Source organism: Amblyomma americanum, unplaced genomic scaffold, assembly GCF_052857255.1.
Source record: "Amblyomma americanum isolate KBUSLIRL-KWMA unplaced genomic scaffold, ASM5285725v1 scaffold_12, whole genome shotgun sequence".
Taxonomy (NCBI): domain Eukaryota; kingdom Metazoa; phylum Arthropoda; class Arachnida; order Ixodida; family Ixodidae; genus Amblyomma; species Amblyomma americanum.
Window position 1 is genome coordinate 2,346,980 of NW_027526484.1, and position 20,770 is coordinate 2,367,749.

Consider the following 20,770-nt stretch of genomic DNA (forward strand, 5'->3'; position numbering starts at 1 on the left):
AATGCGATGGTGCGGCTGGGCTAGTAAATTCGCAACCATGGAATGGCCCTGGATGGCGGTTCTGCCTAACCTTCCGTGCATATATGTCTGCTGATCTTTAAGAGGGGTGACCCCTCTGACGACTGCTTGATGCAGACATGCGTAGATAAGAAGTATGGACTCTTATCTATGCATATCTGCGAAGGTAATCCGTATATCTATGCATATCTACATCCACCCACTTGTCTACGGATGGACGGAAGATCACGCTTACCTTATGAACCTTCTGACTACGGCAATCACGAAGACGATCACTCCATTCCTCTTTTGCCTGTGCACGACGAAAGCTAAGAGAAATCCGCTGCAAGAAAGCATTTATAATATAGGTACAGTGGTGGCTAATAAAAGCACATTAATGTATTTAAGCGCTGTTTGGACAAAGTACGACAAGGGACGTTTTTTGTACTATCTACGTAGATTACTAATGTGTCATGGCGTGCAGCACAAGGTATATTGGTTGCTTTTACGTGCACATTATGTTACTGAACCCACGCTTTCTTCTCACTGCGTGCTTTTGCGTGAAACCAAGCTGCTTGCTGAAGCATTCAATAGGACGCGGTGGCTTTCATGATTCCGGTTTTCGACGTGGTCTGTCTCGCCTGAACCTGGTTGCGTTGTTAAAGCCGCCTCTGCGCAGTGTCGGTAAACCAGGTTGAGGTCGGCAGCTGACAAAGTTAACCTTCTAAAGCATTCGCGCTTCGGTGATTGAAGCAGCGCGTTTAGAAGAAATCTCTCTCAAAGCTGGGCTTGAATGGCAGATGTAAAAGCGCTATCTGGTCAGTCTTGAGGGTCTTAAAACCGAGAACTTTAAAACAAAATAAAGGAAGGATTCTAGCAAGCATGGCCCGCACTAAACCCTCACATAAGTTTTGCGACATAAATTTAAGAATAAACATGGTTGTTCAGGTGTGTGCACGTACAAGAACGGTTAGTTACTGGGCACCGCCGACCTTTCGGTCGTCAAAGTCGAACTCACGGGCCTTCACAATAACCGCCTCAGCAACGATCCCTCTGGCTAACGTGATTGGCCAGCGGATGGTCGCCGGCCAGTCCCATACCAACATTTGGCAGTCACGTCGAGCGAGTCGCAAGCGTCTTAATCTTCATCGGCCTTCACTGCAGGGCACACCCACGCAGCCGCACTAGGCGCCGGCACTGATTCATCCCGTAGCCTGCCGCTGTGAAAACACGGATTACGCTCTACACCTCCTGGTTCAAGAGGGCGTCATCGTCGACTACTCCGTAACCTGCTACGTTGACTCCCACGTGACCCCATCCACTACAAAAGGAGCACCTTCATCGACATTCGCAGCATTTGGCAGTAACGTCGAGCGAGTCGCGAGCATCTAATCTACTGCGGCCTTCATTGCAGGTTAGTGAAAAGAGCACGTTGATCATACGCATTAATATTAGACGCTCGTCTCTGCTGCCAAGTGTCTTGTGAACTTCTGCTGCTATCGTTTCTGTTTGCTGAACCTTATCGAGTGTGCTGTGTGACTGTAAGGAGACACACGTTTAGGATTGGCTGGAAAGGAGGCAGAAAAAATGAAAGAGGACTTTAAAGCTGATAAGCAAAGTTACGGGAAGAAACTAAAGCTGAAATGAAGCTACTTCGCGAGTCGTTGGAACGGGAAATGCGCAACGAAATTCGAGAACTGAAGAGCGAAAAGCAAGGCTTAGTTAAAAGCATCGAGTTTGCACATGACTCTATCAAAGAGCTTGAAGAAAAGGTAAATGCCGAAATCGCTGAAAACAAGAACCTTGCTTCAAAACATGCAAACAAATCTGGAAAGCAAAGCGCTTGATTTGGACAAGCGACTGATTCTGTCTGAGCCATACTCAAGAAGGGCTGACTTAGAAATTCAAGGTGTCATCAAAAATGACAGCGAGTCTGTGATTTATATAGTCTCAAAGATAGGAAATGCAATTAAAGAACCAATTCAAGAAAGCGAGATTGAAGCCTGTCATCGAGTACCGACAGGAAAGGCAGATACGTCGAATATTGTCGTTCAGTTCCGGTCTCAAGCCAAACGTGATACAGTCCTCCCGAAAGCCAAAACAACGAGGGTGACAAAAACTGACGTTGGCCTGGAAAATTCTGATCCTCTGTACGTCAATGAGCACCTTTGCCCGGCACAAAAGAAACTTCTTGCGTTTGCTGTAAAAAAAAAAAGCATGAGCATCGGTGGAAGTCTGTTTGGTCACAGAATAGAAAGATATTGTTGAAGCAAAGTGGCGGCTCGGCTCTTGTACCGATAACCAGCGAGAAGGACCTCATCAAGCACTTCTCGCAATAAAACATTCGTGCTGAGTCAGCAGCAGGCGACAATCATACCTCACTTGGCAACTAAAATCTCGTCCTTCTGCTCTGTAATCAAAAAGAACTAAACAAAAATGACCTATCACGAATTTGTCCTACCACAACAGGTGAAGCTAGGGCACCGTAACTGTGAAACTGCTTTGTACCTCAGTGCGCCCTCAGTGGGCAACAAACAAGATGAAATCATTCTGTTATTAAAACAGTTCTCTTTCGAATTTACGGTTTTGATACTCTCTGAAACATGGTATCAACCTGGCTGCAGGATGCTAGAGCTGCTCGGTTATGAAGTCTTTTTCCTTAACAGACCTAACAAACGCGGCGGCGATGCTGCTACCTATACTCTCGCGTGCAAAAGGTGCCACATCCTGCCTAATCTTAGTGAAGTTACTGAAGATTATGAAGTGTTAACATTGGAAAAACGAAACCAGCTGGTTTCTGTAGTATACCGCCCCCCAAATGGCAACATGAAAAACTTTAGAGATTATTTTGACCAGATTCTAGAATATGCATCATTTAATAAATGTTTCCTTTTGTGCAGTGATGAATTTAATATTAATATTCTCGACCACAACGTTATTGTACGTGATTTTAAAATGAAGCTTCTTTCCTGTGGGTTTGTGAACTTAATAGAAACAGCAACACGTGTCACGTGCACGACTGTGTCGGCACTTGATTTAATAGTTGCGAATATTCAAACCAATGTGCTCTCTTGCGGTACAATTGCTTCTGATGTTAGCGATCACTGTCCGGTGTTTGTTGTCTTTCAAAATAAGCATGCTAAGCGAAACAACGTGAACGAGACCATTAGTGTACAGCGCATCACAGATGCCTCATTGGCAGCATTTAAGCGCTATATTACGAACTTCGACTGGTCTTGTGTGCTGCAAAAAACGGACGTCAATGATGCGTACGACTTATTTTTCATCATTTCCTATATCTTTATTTGAAGCACTTTCCGCTAGTAAAATACACTCCTTCCAATAAGATAAGGAAACCATGGATCGCACGAGAACTGTTCCAAATGATAAAGGACAAAAATCGTTTGTATCAAATGTTCCTTGAAAAAAATAAAAAGATATTGCTTGGAAAGCTTTAAACGATGTCGTAGGTCGCCGTGCGAATAACTATGTTGCAAAAACTATGCTATTAAGTGGCAAGGAAATAAAATGAAGAGCACTCGCAGAATATTTTAACACACACATTTTCTCAATCACATTTCTTCATCTCAAGATCCTACGGACAATAATATCGCCGGTTACTCTAGTCAGGTTAGCGAGACTATATTTTTCGAGCCTACTGATGAAAATGAGGTTTATAATGTGTATATGGGAATGAGTAACAGCAAAGCCTTAGATATCAATACAATGCAGATGAAACCACGTAAATATGTCTTACCCACAATTTGTCCCTTGCTTTCTCACATCTATAATTTTGCACTGGAATGCGGGGTTTTCCCCAACAGAATGAAAACGGCAAAAGTGTCCGCAATTTATAAAGGGGGCGACCGAAATGTATTAGCAAATTACAGGCCCGTTTCAGTACTCCCTGTGTTTTTGAAGGGGCTGGAAAAGGTTATTTCGTCAAGAATAACAAAGTTTTTTGACAAACATAGGGTAAAAACTGAATCACAATTTGGTTTCAGAATGGGTAAATTTACAAAAACAGCCTTTCTAACAATGAAAGAAATTATTTTGAACAATATTAGTGAGAACTTGTCTACGATGTGCTTTTTTCTCGATTTCAGTAAGGCGTATCATTTCTTAATTCATACGGTTCTTGCTAACAAAGTTCAAATGTATGGTATTCGTGGTAAACCACTCAGTTTGCTTAAAAGCTACCTTCAAAACAGAAGTCTGCCGGTGTCTGTAGATAAGGAACTTTCTTCCCTTTTGCCTATCAGTTATGGTGTCCCACAAGGGAGCATACTAGGACCCCTTTTTTTTAATGCATACATAAATGATATTGTTAGCATAGATCCTCCCATTGATTTTGTAATATACGCCGATGATAGCACAATACTTATTTCCGGCCCTAACCTTTACGATTTAATTGCGGAATGTAATGTAATAAATTATCTAGGAGGTCAATGATGATTCGATTAAACATATATCCTACAAAGTCCAAGGATATAATAAGTCGCGCAAGAAACAAACCGGCAACACCCAATTGTATGCTCAACTTTGAAAATCAACAAATAGAAATTGTTGAAGAGCACGAAATCCTTGGAGTATATTTTTCGTGTCATTTAAACTGGGATGCCCACGTCCAACACCTCTGCAAAAAACTCTCTTCGATCTGCGGAGCCCTTTCACGATGCCGTGAAACTTTACCTCTGAAATGTAAATGACAAATTTATTATGCATTATTTTTTCACAACTTGAATACTGTAGCTTAGTATGGGCCGCAGTGAAAAAAAATAAGATAAATAGCTAATATTGATAACATGACTACCACCAAATACGCCTTCCAAGAACGTAACATTGTCCGCGTTGATCTTTTGTATAATTTTATATCATTGCAAAAAATATATTTTTCCACAGCATCAGTTGTCAATTTTTACTCTACCCTAGCATCTTTGGACACGCGTCGTGCTAACATACATACCAGAAGTACTAACTCATAGAATATACCTCGTTTTCGCACCGATTATAAATTACAAATGTTGTCTTATAATCTGGCCCATTTTTAAACACATATCAACATACAACGGGGTATACAAAAGCTGAGCTGCGGAAATATTTTGTTCAAATGCCATTCAATGTCTCCACTTGTTGATTGTTGAACGTTTGCTTGAGTGTTAACGTATTTTTCTTTCAACATATGTATGACCATTTCAATGTTCTCATTTTTAAACATTATTCGAGTCAGTGTATATATGTGTCGAGTGTTTTCTTTATTCAATCTACTATTGTATGCGTGACTGGTATTGCAAAATGTCCTGTACAGCTGGTGTGCTACTGCTTGTAGGGGTTTCCGGCACCCTGTCAAGCTGCCCAGGCCGCTTTTAGCCAGGAAACCCTCCGGTTGAGCCTGGAAAATAAACTTATTTACTTATTATTTACGAGGTTGCGAAAACGTTTTCATAATGCTCCCCGGCCCCACAACCTCATAACGCGAGGTTGCTCTTACGTGAAAAGAGATCTTGATTTTTCAGCGCTTGTGCGCCTTAGAATCCTGACAGTCGTCATAGGTATGGTGTAGGCGTCAGGAATCAGTTACATTTATTTGAATACGGCAGCGTGAATTTCATCCCTCATTGCATGATAGCCGCCGCTTCCGTATCGCTACGCTGGTTTTAACGGCGTCCGTGGAGGGAATGCGAGGTCGCTCTTCTAAATCTGGCATAACTGCAGACAACGTAAGTGTTGACTTAGACGACCGACTGGAGCGGGTCGTTGTAGGGTCTGACATGCATGGTCGGCTGCCAGGACAACGAATGGGCTAGGGGGATAAACGAAATAATTCCTTGAGGTCCCCTCTCCCCAACGTTCAATCGAAGTCCACATAAACACAGCTCACAGTCCATAGACCGTCTTCTTATCCCCGTAACCTCCCTCTTATAAAACAGATTTGACCACGCCACTCCTCATGGGCTGTGTTCATTGTTTTTGATAACCACAGGGGGCCACGACTCCGTTTTATTCATTTCTCTTTCGTACAGTAATTGAGCACGAGCTTTCACGCATTCATGGGTTTCTGTTCCATGTTTTCTGGAGCGGTACAAATGCGCGGTGTTTTCTTAGGGTTTAGGTTCCTTCTCTCCTAACGGCATTTTGTTGTCATGTATTGCAATTTTCACCTTGCGCCAGCTCACACGACCGTCTTGCAGCCCTAATGGGGCAGCGTTCCTCCTGGAACATGCCTGTTATCACGACTATCAAGGTGTTGCGAATCCATCTTCTAACAATATGACACTGTGAAATGGCATCGTGTTTAAACTTTAGTGCAGGATGTATCTCAATCACTCGCATGCTTGGCTTTGCTTATGGACGTGACTGGACTTGCAACTGCCTGAAAAATGACAACTAGCGCTAAAATACACAACGGACAACGAAAAGACACCGACGGGACACACGCTAGAGTTACTGGAAAAGAACAGGGCCCAATAGGAGCGTGATTAAAGATCTGTGGGCTAGTTGGTTCTTTTCATTAACTGACTGAAACACAGTAAGTAGTGCTGAAATAAATAAGGAATAATAAAAAGACGCCGTCGGGATACACACTAGATTTTAGCGCTAGTTACCATGTTTCAGCCAGTTAATCAAAAACGCTGACTTGCACAACTTTCATCACGCTCCTGACTTGCAACCTTGCCTTTGACCTGCGACGCCGAGGGAGTGCGGTCATGCGAATATCCTACGTCTGGCTCAAGCTTATCCGCACCTCCTAGTGTCGTTGAGAACCCGTGGGAGAGTTGACGAGAAATTCGGCTAACCAAGGAACGGAGAAATTGGACTAGCCAGATTCTTAGTTATTGCAGTTGGCTGCAGTGTTAAAGGGTTGGGAGAAGAAGCAGTAGATGATGCAGGAAGACAAGAGGAGGATGTGATGCGACCACCGCCCGCATCTGCCGCTGAGGGCTTTCCTGAAGCGCCGTGCAATACGCACTTCAAGAAGAAAAAACAGTCGACGCTCATATATCCCACAGTTGTGAATATGTTCGCCCAGTTGTCGGCATATACTATGGCGTTCACCATGTTGGCTGGAGAGGAAAACAGCAAGTATGAGTAAAGCTGAAGGTTTTCTCATTGCTCTGCGCGCGCAGTATGCAAGCTGTGCGGAGCTGTGGGGCAAATAAAAATACAGTGAAATGCGCGACCGCGGCAAATGTGCGACTGCGGCATTCTTTAACGCACGCTGCCATTGCACATCACGCGGGTGTTTTTGGGTTGCGGCTGCATCGAAAGGCGGCAGCCGCGGCTCGTGTTGAACGTCGCCCCCGTACAATCCGAGCCTCACAGCCAAATTCACTACCACCGCGGCATATGCCTGAAAAAAGCATTTTTTGCGTTCTTTATTACACACGGTTGTACCGAAAGATAGTTGCCGATTGCAAAACCAATTCGCTCGAGGCATATTTCATTTATACCTTGTTAGGGCGGTGCAAATGTCGTCACTTTTCATGGGGCATATTAGCTGTATATTGACAGACAAAATTTTTTAAACTTCTCACTTCGAGGAAGCTTCGTCATAAACAGCGCTCGCACCACAGCTTTTATGCATGAGGATAGCGCAATTTCATGTCATAATCAAAATTTCATGTATGTTCACGTGGCTGAGGTTCCTGCGGCATCAAGGCAAATGAATAGCTTTTGACATTTTATGTTCCAATGAGCACAAGGCTAGAAACACCGTACTTTATTATTCCTGTGGCCACATTTCGATGGAGAAGGAAAGAAAAAAAAATGACCACTTGCTGATATTTCGGTTCACGTTCATTATAACAGACTAGTCGAAACTAATTCTCACGCTTATTATGCAGCGTTCCCGCGGTATTTTTGTGGCACATAATTGGCCAATAACCGCTGAACATGCTTGTCTTTCTGCAATGAAGCGTAGTAGGAAAAGTGCGTTGCTAACCGGCGCGCTTCGCTTACACTACGCTCTGGTAACTGGACTGCTATATTCAGAAACACTTGAAACGTTAGCTTCTTAAGCTACCCCAACACGATTAAGGACAGTGGCCGTCATAAACAGCTTACAAAATACAAAAATACATCCCGTCAGATGAAATAATGATACGAATGAGCCCTGGACATAAGCCCCTTTTATGCTGTCGAGGGTGCCTTTTCGTTGGCAACTACATTACAAATGACAAACCGACACCTGTTGCGACAATGATAGAGTATATATGTGCTGTTATTTTATCAAGAACTTGCAATGGTTTCTTTTAGAGGCCAAAGGCTTACGTACCCCAAATGTCCGAAGGGGCACCGTAGCTGTGTCCAACAAGGATATAGACAATGCTGAAGAACCGGATGCCATGCAGGAACCTCATGCTGTAGGCGTCAGAGCTCTTGTTGGTCGTGATTTGAAGCATCATGCGCGTATTTGACACCACAGAGAATGATGTCAGAACCGATAAAAGAACACCTGAAATGAAAATGAGCGAGAAGTAAAGGAGACCGAATACAAAGAAGTTCATATTTCGTGTAAAGATCATTACTGAACTGCCTTGGAAAAAAGTTTGGCTTCGTGAACTGGTTTTTAAGGAATTAAGCTCCACGGCAACGCGAAAAGGGATAGTCGTATAAGGGAGTATATACGGCAGGTCTTCCTTTCCTATTTGCACGTCCATGAATGCGTGGACGTGTGCTTTCGCACTATGATTAATTCGCATCTGCTTTAATGCAACTTTTTCGCCCGTAAGCGAGTTCCGTGGGCATGCACGTGGTTCTCAATGGCACAAAATCCGAGGCTTGTCTCACAACTTGATGCTTTCTGTATTTTTTTTTTTTTTGGGGGGGGGGGGGGGAATATAACAATTATGCGATACTTTAGTCGTCATTTCGCTATTAAGCCTTGGAGAAATTTTCTAAATTGACCTGTGAAATGTGAAATCCGGTTTTAGTTAAAACAAAAATATTTCGGAACGTTGTGAAAAACAATTCTTGAGTAATCTTCAATACTGAAATATCAAGACATGAATAAAGGGAGACAATTTTGAAGAGGCCGCAATATCTGTTTAACGATTAGCAATCGAGCCCTGATAGACTAGGCAATTAAAGGGGACTCGAGGAAAGGTGCATTGCAGAAATTGTCTCAAACGCGAAGATCAGCTCGAAACGGCGAGCGTATGCAGGTTGAAGAATTCGGCGCTCATGTTCTCAGTCCTCTGGAGTTATTTCTTTTGTCAATCGTAACACTTGCTCTACTATTAGTAATGTCATAGTGGCATTTGTCATTCGGTTTTATCTAAGTTGGAATCGGTGACGTGCGTAAATATTCAAACGTTTTTACCTTTGTTTTCACCTTTCTGCTTTCTTCGTGAGCAGTACACATCAACGGCAGTTCCAAGCACGATGAGCAGGACTAGAGTGCCTAGAAATGCTCTGAAAAGAAAGGAGCAGTAAATATCTTTCTCCTCTTCGCAGAACACCTCGGATAAAGTGCGGTGCTACACATAACTGCACATACTTACAAAATAATAACCTGAGTTCTTGTCATATCTGGAGCCAATGCTGTCACGCAGTCAGTGATGGTAACGTCAAGAACCTTTGGAAGCACTGAAAGAACAAATGCAATACGCCTAACAAATGCAGAACTTGAGCAGAAAGCTGGGCGCTTGAGTGTTCTTTACGTTCGCGAATCGTGGTGTCCTTAGCCACAGCAACTAAATGAGATGTTTTCGCCGGAAGGAATGGTAACGGCTGATTGTCCCACGGGAGCGGGGAATTTTTTCTGCGAGCCTCGCATGGGTTCAGTGCTGCAGATACATACCTGCTTTCGCCATCAGCTGCAGTTCATCTTGATTGCAGACGTCGAGCACGCAAATTCCTAATCGCATGATTGGGATCCTCTGCTCATAGATATGCCCTCGAAATTTGGCTACCTGCACAGAGAAAAATACCTGTCGTAGGCACCCCGAGCTTTCGCTTGCCAAATCTTTCTGTCTATAGTTTCTCGCTACGGCGCCCGTTGAGACTAAAACTGCAGGCTGCCAGATGGTTCTACCTAAAACCACTTGGCTGTGCGGCATGCAATGTCGATGCCGATGAATTGTCGACATTGACCGTTCTCGACGACAACAATATTAGGAGCGCCGTGCTGTATCTGCCTAGTGCGCTGCAAAACGGCTTTCTTGAATAAGCGCAGCCTTTTCTTAGTAATCATGCAAAAAGAAACAAAATAGCTCTCTAAATCTCTAATGGTGGTTCGATTATTATATTTGATAAATCGAACGCCTTGAGCTCGCCGTGTTGCCTGAGTAGTCTGTACGGTCCGGTAGAATATTACTAGCAAGCATCAGGCTTCCTATATTTCGTTTGACTCGGAAGAAAAATGTAGCTCATATGAGTATGAGAACAGTTTATTGTTTTCTTGACTTGTGTTATTTCCTATCTTCAAACGACTGATTTTAATCAGTTGTGCCGACGAAAGCGCGCTTTGAGCGTTTAATTGTTCGCTTCAATTATTTTGCGAAAGTTTGTTTCAACTGAACTTCTTTACGCAGCACAATATTTACACACGTCAAAACTAATCGCTTGCCTGGCGGCAATATATGTACTGAGAGCACGTTGGTAATCAGGACTCCAATATATTTTATATCACAACCTAATTATTACGTAGCGGTTAATAAGACCATGCCTTCTTCCTCAGGAGATGTTAGTGGGAAGTCGAAGTTAGTCCCGAGCTCAAGGTCCCTCTGTTTTTTTTTTTCGATTGAAAGTTATTTGAGGGCGTGATTTAACTGAGGTTCGTTCTCATGCCACCCTTATAGTGCAAAGCACGTTTTCGCAGCCCTGCAGGCCTAAGACAGCCAGTCCACATCAGAATCAGCACGTTGTTGACTCTAGGGGGAAGGACAGGGTAGGCACCTCGCACGCAGCACTTTGACGACACGGAGAGTGGGGAAGACGCATGGTAAATAGATGCGGACAAAAACGCATGGGCTAGCAGGCAGGCAAGCGTTATGGTGCGGCGTGTACAGAATTTACCGCGCTGTTGTCTATTCTGCAGACTGCATTGTACGGAAGAATTCGTGGACGTGTGTGTGCTTACTCTTAGGGCCCTGCACGACCAAATTATGCCAGAATTCGTAAACAAGAAGGAAATATTTGTTAACGATGTTTTACGGTATTAGCACTACCATGCCGACAACTGGTCGCAGCAAACTGCAGCTTATAACGGGAAGGTTTTACAGCCGTCCTGTTTTTCTCGTTCCTAGAACAGCATTTATGGGTATAGGTCTTGATGCAATAGATGAGTGCTTTCGGCGAAATAAATAAATGTGATGCAGAATATTATACGAAATAATTGTTCCTGTTTGTTTACATGTAAACAGCGTTCGATTTCGTTAGAACTATACTGAATGGCCAGCATTATCTAACAGCATTGTCGCCACATTCTGATTTTTAATGCGTCAGGTTTTTGTTACGACGAGGCGCAGCTGGGGGAACATGCGGGCTGTCGAAATGTACCAGTAGAATTCTATCTATAGGAGGTGCTATCAGACGCATAGATTCAAAACGTCGCATAAATCCAGCGTGCTTCTAAGGTGTTACGCTGTAAGATTGTTGCAGCATTATACTAATTGTTGTCCAGAGAACGTTTTGCCTCCACAATACAGCTAGAAAGTAAGGAACTGTTGGTACCCCTCGCTGAGGTGATCTTCAAGGGCATATTTCAGACGTATGTAGTTATTCTAGTTTACTGCTCGAGACTCATTTTTCTCTGTGAAACAATAAAAAATTAATGCAGTGCCAAACACATCGTGTCTGTGCAGTTCTGAGGATTTTGCCTCAGACTTCTCTTATGCCTTCTCTAATGTATTAAATATTTAACTTTTTTGTGTCCGGTAATTATGAGCATTAGGTACAGTAACCTAAGAAACCTCTAAGCAATACTCAACAAGCGAGCAGGCGTGATTCTCACCCGTGGATGTGTAATAGACATAGCTGCGGCGATGAGGTCATCCAGGTCGGTTTTGTTTCCGCCATATGCAACCACGTTGCAGTACTGGGCCCGGGCTGTCTCGTGACCGTATTCATTGCGCACAACGGTCTGCACGCATTCATCGAAGGCACCTAGGTCCACCCGCGTGGTCGCCAAAGCTCCGCTAGGGTACTTTGCGGTGGCGTCTATCACTGCGTGAAAAAGAAGCATTTCTCAGACCGGGTGCAAAATCGTTTTCTTTGGTCCCGCTGCCGAATACATGGAAGAGATATAAACAAGACGCCTTTGGTGTAAACTATGGCTTTACTGCTTTACCTGACAATAGCAAAGTTGTAATTTTCTCTAGTTTTGCTGACACCAAGGAATGAAGCTACCGCAGAGCATAATAAATACTGTTTTTTGAGTGGTGCCAAATGATTCCTTTACCAAATTTTACTGGCCTGAGACAGGAACTGTAATATCTCATACGCCATTATGCCTTTAGAAGGGGTGATCGCCAAATGACGATTAGTTTTATCAGTGCCGTTTCACTGTATTGTTTGTTAAAATTGCGTTTTTTGCCCAAGAAAGGCACGCAATCCGCGAAAGCCTTCAAATTCCGAAAGAGAGAGAGGGTAAACGTTTATCCTTTGTCGAAAGTGTGGTGGGAGCCTGTGAGGATGCAGCCTCGTCAGGAGGCCTTGACCCTTGGATTTAGGTCATCTATGTAGCTTTAAAATATTTCGCTGTTGGGATAATTTGTTGTCAGAAATTATGAAAGGATTTTAGCACCAAGATACTAAACCTAAAAAAGAAGGCAACACGGGGGCTTTGTTCTCTTCATTCATGTGTGTAGTACGTCCTGGCGCTAAAATTTTGTATAATCACCTCTATGGTTCTGCTCAAGACGTGGAGTTGGACATCCATGTCGGAGCCACGCAACGTGGCTTGCCACTGATCAGAGTTCGACAGCTGGAGGCTCTCCGGCGGAATGTCCTGAGGGCACTTATGCAGGATGTGGCCAAGGTTAGCCTTGGGGTGACAACGCAGTTTGATAAACGGTATACTCATTCGTACTCCGACTGTAAAGATTTTATACATTTGCCGCCTTCAAAAGCGGAATTAGTTTCTACCATTGCACCATTATGTACTTCCAGACAATTCCGAGAGTCCACTTGCGCTAGATAAATGTAATGCAACCGAGAGTTTCAAGAACTTTCCACAACAAAGCAGCGTGCGTCGTTGGTCTTGAATTACCGCCCCAAGTAACCGACCACGTAGTGCTATTGTGACGAAGGGGAATGGGTTTTCCCTCTTGCCTGCAAAAATGATGGAAATATGACGTCTGATGTTAGTTTGTTAGCATATTATATGTATTTATCAAATTATGAGGCGCTGAAGGTGTTCTTCTATGCTCTATGTTTCTGGGTTTTCATCTCTAAATTTCTTGTAGTTGACGCTACTTGTCACGTGGAAATGCAGGAGGAAGTCGCTCTGAACCTGCCCAACCCGTAGCTATATGAACGCGAACAATTTCAAAGAAAGACGGATACTTCTCCAGTGATGTGGACGCTGAGAACACGCAGCCATGTTGAATCACCCCCGATTACTTCTCTGGCGGCGCCTACGTGACTGCCTTAGGGCATTTGGCCGTTATGAGGCAACTCAACGTGTCATCGTTTTCAAGCAAGCCTACAAAACATAGTGTGCATAAACGCTGTCTTTCTGCACAGTGCACAGTTTCTGGCCGAGGATGTCATGGCCTCCGTGCAACTGTTAAGAGACACGTTTTTTCCTTATAAAAGGAGACACTGAACCCGACGAGTTCAAACATGAGCCGCGCGTGTTTCATGAAGTCTCGCTGCCATTTCTGCCTAATTTCGCGGAGCTGGGAAAAGCCATGGTCTCCAGAGTGACAGCATCGGAAAGGGATCGCACAGAGAGCATCATTTACGAGGTGTATGCAGCCACGCCCAACACAGACTTGAGGATACCTTTGACAGCAGTGGCAGCTGTGCGTTCATTGCGAAATGTCTCGTTTGAAGACAACTCGTCGCATGACGCCTTTGTACGTAAAATCTGCGTGCCTTTATTCTTCAAGGCCGGCTATTCCCCTTCGACCTGTGCGGCCACTTATTGGTAAACTGCTTTCTGTCATGTCTACGGCAAAAATTCATGACGCCGACTATATCTGATCACACTGTCGTGGCACGGTTCTTACAGCACCTCGGCGACGGTTCCTCCACGGCGCTGGAAATAATTTTCTTGTACCATTCCTTTCAAGACTGCGCAAACTTCACAAAAATGGCGAGGAATCACTTAGCATAACGAAGCCGCCGCCATTCTTCGGCGCCATCGATACTACCACTAAAGACATTGGAGAAGAAAGCGCTACTGCGGCATTAACACGCTTTCTTGTTCTACAACGCTTTTAAGGCGACAGCGTTTAATGGCTATTGCTCACGACCGTGTACGTCGGTGAGTCCTTTCGTTACGCTCTTCAGCAACTCGATATGAAAAAAAAACTTTGTGCAGGATGGGATTCGAACCACCATCCTTCCGTTCAGCAGCCGACCGTGCGAACGACTACGCTACTTCCTGACAATTTATATGTACTTCTTGTCTAGGACGCTGGGGAGAGTTTGCTGAAAGGCGTCGAATCAGACGGATGCCTCCCAAACGCCCTGCAGTGTCTCCAGAATTTAAGACTCAAACACAATTGTGTACTTAATCAACATCTTAACCACACATCAGTGACACAAGCAGCAATACCACGCTAAAGGCTTTCGCCTCAACGAACTTTAGGTCAACAAAGTGGCCCCTGAATTTTTGCATATCGCCGTGTGGCGCCGGCCCACATGATTCCCCTTTTTTTAAGGACAGCACCCCAGGACTTATAATACATCCCGTCCGCTTTGTACGAAGGCTATATGAATTGTCAACTGGAGAGATTTTACTACCGTGCTAATTTTCTTCTAATTCACTGTTCCAATTCTGTCTCAAGTAGATGTAGGCGTATAATAAATAAATAAAAAGAAAGAACTGAAGAAACATTTAAATACAAAAATTAATAAATGCCAATATTCTCTTTGGCTTCTTTTCGGATAGTTAAAGATGCAGAGTGGACATAAATATAAAAAAAAATTCTTTAAAATGTTGTCTCTAATTCTTCCGATTAATTATATAGTTTTATAGCCCTAGAATTCCTAATAAAATATTCCCAATCGTCTATAAAGCCGAATGTCAATTTTGTAACGAAAAGACAAAAGGGAAACCTTCAACACGTGGTGTGAATCTCCAAAAACAATTCAAGAATAGACGCAATCAGGAACCCGAAGCAAGAGCAGCGGGAGGTCGTGCTGACCAACCCTGACCTTGCGCACCGTTGAGGCTTGGTGGCGACAGCAATGGCGGGAGCGAAAGTCCAATGGCTTCTTGGAATAGGGGAGCCATTCACCATCATTGGCTGTGCTTAATGGAAGTTTTATTCGTTTATGCGTTCCTGTTTATTGCCAGATGCAAATATATTCCTGGAACTAGGACTCCCAAGCTTCAAATTTTCGTTGATGAAAAGGTCACCACTTGGGAGCTTTGAAAACAATTTTCTTAGATTGTTATTCGTTGGGCTTATGTTCTGGATATTTTTAACAGATTGCTTGATGGGAACTTATCTGCGATTTCTAAAGGCAATCTGACGAATTGAATTATTGAAGATTTAATGGTAAAGTTTCCGTCAAGGTTTAGAGTAATTTACTGCATTGTTAGGTTTAGTTTTAGTTCTTTTTTATCAAGTTATGAAGTTTATCTCTATTACCTTTAATTTTTTTCCTTGTTCATATGAATGCGGATCGCTCTGTATTTCAGGTACGATCTTGCAAACTAACTATAGCCGTTAAGTGGCCTACTTGCGTTGCATTGCACATGACAGGGAGAATAAAAATATTATTGCTTCGATTAAAACATCGCTGTGAAATCGTTTGAATCATATCAACAATGCACAGAACAGCAACCACAGGAACAGTGAAGGTACGCAACATCTAAATATGAAAAATATCAACCAAGACTAGTTTGTATAAGCCGGATTTACAAATGGAAATCATGTTCAAAACAAAACAAGCAATAAGGAAACAAATGAAAACTTGGTTTGTGTGAGGGGACAGAAACGAAGATAAAAAATTAGCAGAATGAACCTACAAGCCTGGATAAGCAACGCAAAAGCATACACTAACAGCATTACTACCGCCATTTCATGTATCGCCAATAACAACAACAATGTGAGAACAAGGGGAAAATTTTACGTACGCAAAACGGTAAAAAGGTTCCTAAGATAATAATCTAGAAAAGGTAGACTGACGAGTGAGGCTTTTTACTGGAGGGGGCCAACCAAAAAGGTATATTCTTTAGAAGAAACGGAGATAGAAGCGGTTCTAAAGCACTCGTGATTGCTTCTAAGAATAAAAAAGGCCCATACTTCCCCGTTTTGCTCATTACTCAGGTTTAGCTAGAAATCTTGCTTTTTCATGCCAGGAACTACAAGCTCTACGGTGAAACTGTACTTCCTGGTTTCCACCCTAATTGCTCCGTAAAGATGGTTTTTACTCATGCGTGTTTTTTTTCCCCGCTTTTGCATTCATTTTCACTTCTTTTACAGCCTTCATACCTCTTCGCGGCACATGAAACACTCCTGTAGCGATTTTTCAGAGTAAGCTTCCATTAGTGACGTTTTCTGTCTTATTCAATGAATTTGGCGTCATCTCGATCATTTCCTATGTAACCCCAGCCGGCTTCCTGCTTGTTTCTGGGTTTTTCCAGGCACGCCCGTTTACTTTTTACCTGCTCGAAGCTGCATACACCCTGTGTTTGCTCACTCCGCAGGGTACTGTTAAGCGGCGCTAAGCCGAAAAACGGTACGCCATGAGGGGATGACATTTCATAAATTGTGGTCCTACGCGAGAGGTCGGTCCGGTGCCACTGCACCCCTCGCAGCCTCAGCTAGACTAAGTTTATTCATTAAATTTAGACGAGGTGCCTCCGTTCTGTTGCTTCTCTTTTGTCCTTTGTCGCTGAAGCGCAGATATATATTTAGAGTTCCTGCTGAAGTCCATGTGGTCTTTCTCGGCTAGCGACAAGCTTATACCGCAAAGGAAGGAAATAAATGAAGATAAAGTTAACGAGTCAAAACATGTCAGATATGTTGAGATTCAAAGCAATGGACACCCTTTTTATAATTCACCAGTTGTAAACATCACTTTCCACCGTAAAACAAAAAAGAAGCAAAGAAAGCACTACTTAGGTAGGTACAGAAAAAAACACCGATAAATCCAAATCATTTCCTCCTGGACTGTCCAGAAGGCAGCTAGCAACGAGAACACATCCGATTAAATTGATAACGAAACAGCTTGCGGAACATTGGGCTTGCCAAATCTGCGCATCTTGGCTTCCTAACGCTGTTCAATAATCTCGCTGCATCCGTGTTTACAAACGCAGCCAAAGAGGAACTTGGGAAGCGTTCAGAAGCCTTTTTGCTGTTTAGATTGCTTGCTGCTAGCCCACGTCGAAGCGCTACACTAATGGATAGCAATTGAAGGGACAGGAAAGCAGGAAAGTATGTGGCTAATTACGGACCAAGCACATACAGAAAAGCGCGGCCAACCAGAGGTCGTATTCAGAGCGTTGTTGATGCGGATCACTTATTTATGCTCGGTCGCCTGCTCAGCTGTTTTCTATACCGGGTGTTTTTTTTTTATAAGTTTCTGTTTTAAAAATTAGGGTTTTTGTGGAAAATGAAGGCTTTTTGCGGCATAGTAATACCAGTGTTGGCGGACGTCAGAAAACAGCTGAATCATGCCAACTAGTGAATGATTACCTAAATTTTAGGAGTAAACATTTAAACTATTAGCGATGGGCACCTGGTTGCATTTAGAGAGTTGTAGCCGTCCGTTAGTAATAGCGATATCAATTTTTAGAATTTCGAAAACGTGAGCACCCTCGCCTTTGTCACTGAAGAAATTTTGGCTAGATTTTACCAAATTGCCTGCGCTCTCGGAGAGTATGCAGGCAACGCAACCCCTCCAGAGAACGTAACTAGTCGAAATAGCGAAATTAAAATTGATTGAGCCACGGCGGTGAGGGCAATTGCGGTTACGAAATTTAAAAAACTGATTTGGCTATTACTAACGACCATATACAAATCTCTAATCGTCACGAGGTGCCTATCGGTAATAGTTAAATATTTAAGTATTAGAATTTAGTTAATCACTTTAGTAGTTAACAAGATTCACCCGTTATTTGACGTCCGCCTACACTTTTATTACTATGACACAAAAAGCTTCTCTTAACCTAAAAAAACTGTGTTTATAAAAATTTTGCGTCTTCTAAAAAAAATTTCCCGGTATAGCTTTCTACCATATCTACCCAGAACAGAGGCGTTGGTAGATATAGCACCGATGTTTCTCATTTTTGTCGATTAAGTGCTCAGGCTACATTTAAAAGCATGAGGTTCACGTTCTTAAATATTTGGTTTATACAGGAAGGCGTGTTTTATTAAGCCGCTTGCATATACAGCCGTCTGGATTACCTGACGAGACTTTCGTTCCAGTCTTTTGTGTCCTGTTACATTGCGCTGTTCCAAACAGGCGAAATTTTGCACTTTTTTACTCATGAGGCGAGAAAGAAAACAGTCACCGAAACCAAGTAGAGTAGACGAATGTATCTTTCTGTCTTTATATATTTTTTTCATTTGAAATGAATAATATAAGTACTTGATGACTGAAACATAATTGATGACAAAGCAGAAAAGAACTACCACATGCCGCCTAGCCCACGACATTTGAATTTCGAGTCCAGTGGACTAGCAACTGAGCCATGGCGCTGGCTGTCGCGTCTTTTGCTTTCGGAGTATTAATGTTCGGTGTAACGTTACCTTGAGAGTGTTCATTAGCACCACCCTCCTGTATAGCGGCGGACGTAGTACTTGCTAATACATTACCGCGAGTGTCATGTGGAATGTCATCAAACGGTGAGAGCAGAAGCTGATCGTGATCATTCGTATGCTGCCTATGGTATCAAGCTCTCAGAGCTGTGGCCCTCTTTAAGCTATTGAGCAGACAGAAAAAAAATGAGAGGCTTGTAATGTTATAACACGCGTATAGAGGTAGGCAATAGTCACCTAAACCTAGTAGCATAGGGGAATGTTTCTGTATTTATAGTTTTTAATGAAAAATTATTAGTACAATTACTTTATAACTAAAAAATAATTAGTCAGAACCGATGACCTACGAAAGCGTCCGTGTCCTTCAGGAACCAAAACGGACACATAAATATTGGCGCAAAATGTTCAGCATGCGCTTTTCAATGCCGGGCATTGCGAACACTCACTAAAAAAGCGTATGCAAGTAAATATTTTCAGTAAGCACGAACGTGAACAGAACGCGTCGTTTAATAGCGTGTTTGTTTGCTGCCATTTCTTTTCTGCCCAGGCGGCGAGAGAGCAAGAGAGAGGGAGAGAAAAATATTTACGTTCCGACCCTGGTCCGAAGTTTAGCTACTCTGCATAGTATTTTCACGCAGGTACTTTGCCTCCTTGCAAGATGTACCCGTTTTTTATTTAGGGCTGTGAAAGTATTTCTCGACTACTATTTGCGTTCTGCCCTTCCAGCCTCTAATTCAACCTAGATGTTATCATTATGAACTGGAACTTTTCCAAGTCTCTTCCCCTAAAACTACGAAATATCGCTTTATGTAGGTTAGACTGGTACTGGTGCTGAACAATTGCTAATATTCAGGAAGGGATTAGTTATTTCAAAACGAGTTTCGCAAGCCATATAACGTTTGATTCCTAATGAAATCACTGAGCAGAGTGCGTATGCCCAATGCTAATTGTGGCTTTGGGCATGCGCACTTCAGGTTCGCATTTGCACTCCGCGAGGGAAAGAATGAGCACTGTATTACAGGTGAGGTTAATCGCTGAGTGAACATCGCACTTCACGCGACCGCATGCGACAAGGCACTTGAACTTCATGATCTGCTCCGAGCGTAACTCACATCGCAGCGCCCACGGCTCCAAGTTCCGGACTCCGCGCACCAGCGTGAGAAGACCGACGCTGCAGTCGGCCGACACTTCGGCTTCCAGGAGCTTCCTCGTCAATGACGGGGACGCCCGATTCATGGCACTGGCGATCCATTCTTTGAGCTTGCTTACATAGCTCACGTTTTGCTGCTCCGTCATTGATGCCGAGGAATCCCCGTCAGACCCACTGCCACCGAGGCAACACGGGAGGCACCCGCAAAGAAGCACCGTCACCACGATTAGAACCACTTTTTGCACACTCATGATGTTGCGAAAACCTCCTAAAACATTTGAAGGGGTGCAAGTTAGCAAAATGACACGAAGGCTGCTTGCAGATACTTAATTAGGCTGATGCATGTCTTACAAAGTTGTCCTCCGCTAAACTAAAATTCAGAAAACTGCCAGCTCGATCGCTAACGCCTGAAGCCCTTCCTAAATGGGAGCACGAGAGAAGGGAATTTCCAAAGAGCGCATCTGCATGGGAGTCCCAGTAGTAGTGTGTGAAGAGATCAGGCGCACGCGTGCGAAAGGCAGCCAATCGCCATTCACCCCTTTTATAAAGCGCGCACTCATGACGCGCGTACGGCACGCCGTTCCAAAAAGGGCCTCTCCCGTAGAAAGACGGAAAGAGCGCAAGTGTGATCGGCTCTTCGCCCTCGCCTTCTTTCTTGGCAGGGACCTTCCGATGGCGTGTGGCGTTGGCATGTTTGGAGCATTCAAAGCGTTGTGTTTCTTTTTTATGTTTCTTT

The 20,770-nt window shown here is 43.5% G+C and overlaps 1 protein-coding gene across 1 annotated transcript in view; it reads right to left on the bottom strand.

Annotated features, from left to right (window-relative positions):
• Nucleotides 1–20,542, bottom strand: part of LOC144111866 (nose resistant to fluoxetine protein 6-like) — a 52,559-nt gene extending 32,017 nt beyond the window's left edge. The window contains exons 1-8 of the mRNA XM_077644892.1: nt 19,997–20,542; nt 11,954–12,165; nt 9,800–9,911; nt 9,501–9,585; nt 9,320–9,411; nt 8,273–8,452; nt 6,968–7,061; nt 254–340 (exon numbers count right to left, since the gene is read on the bottom strand). Of these exons, the coding sequence (XP_077501018.1) occupies nt 254–340; nt 6,968–7,061; nt 8,273–8,452; nt 9,320–9,411; nt 9,501–9,585; nt 9,800–9,911; nt 11,954–12,165; nt 19,997–20,285 (1,151 nt within the window). The 5' untranslated portion in view covers nt 20,286–20,542. The remainder of the gene's footprint in view (nt 1–253; nt 341–6,967; nt 7,062–8,272; nt 8,453–9,319; nt 9,412–9,500; nt 9,586–9,799; nt 9,912–11,953; nt 12,166–19,996) is intronic.
• Between the last annotated feature and the right edge of the window lie 228 nt (nt 20,543–20,770).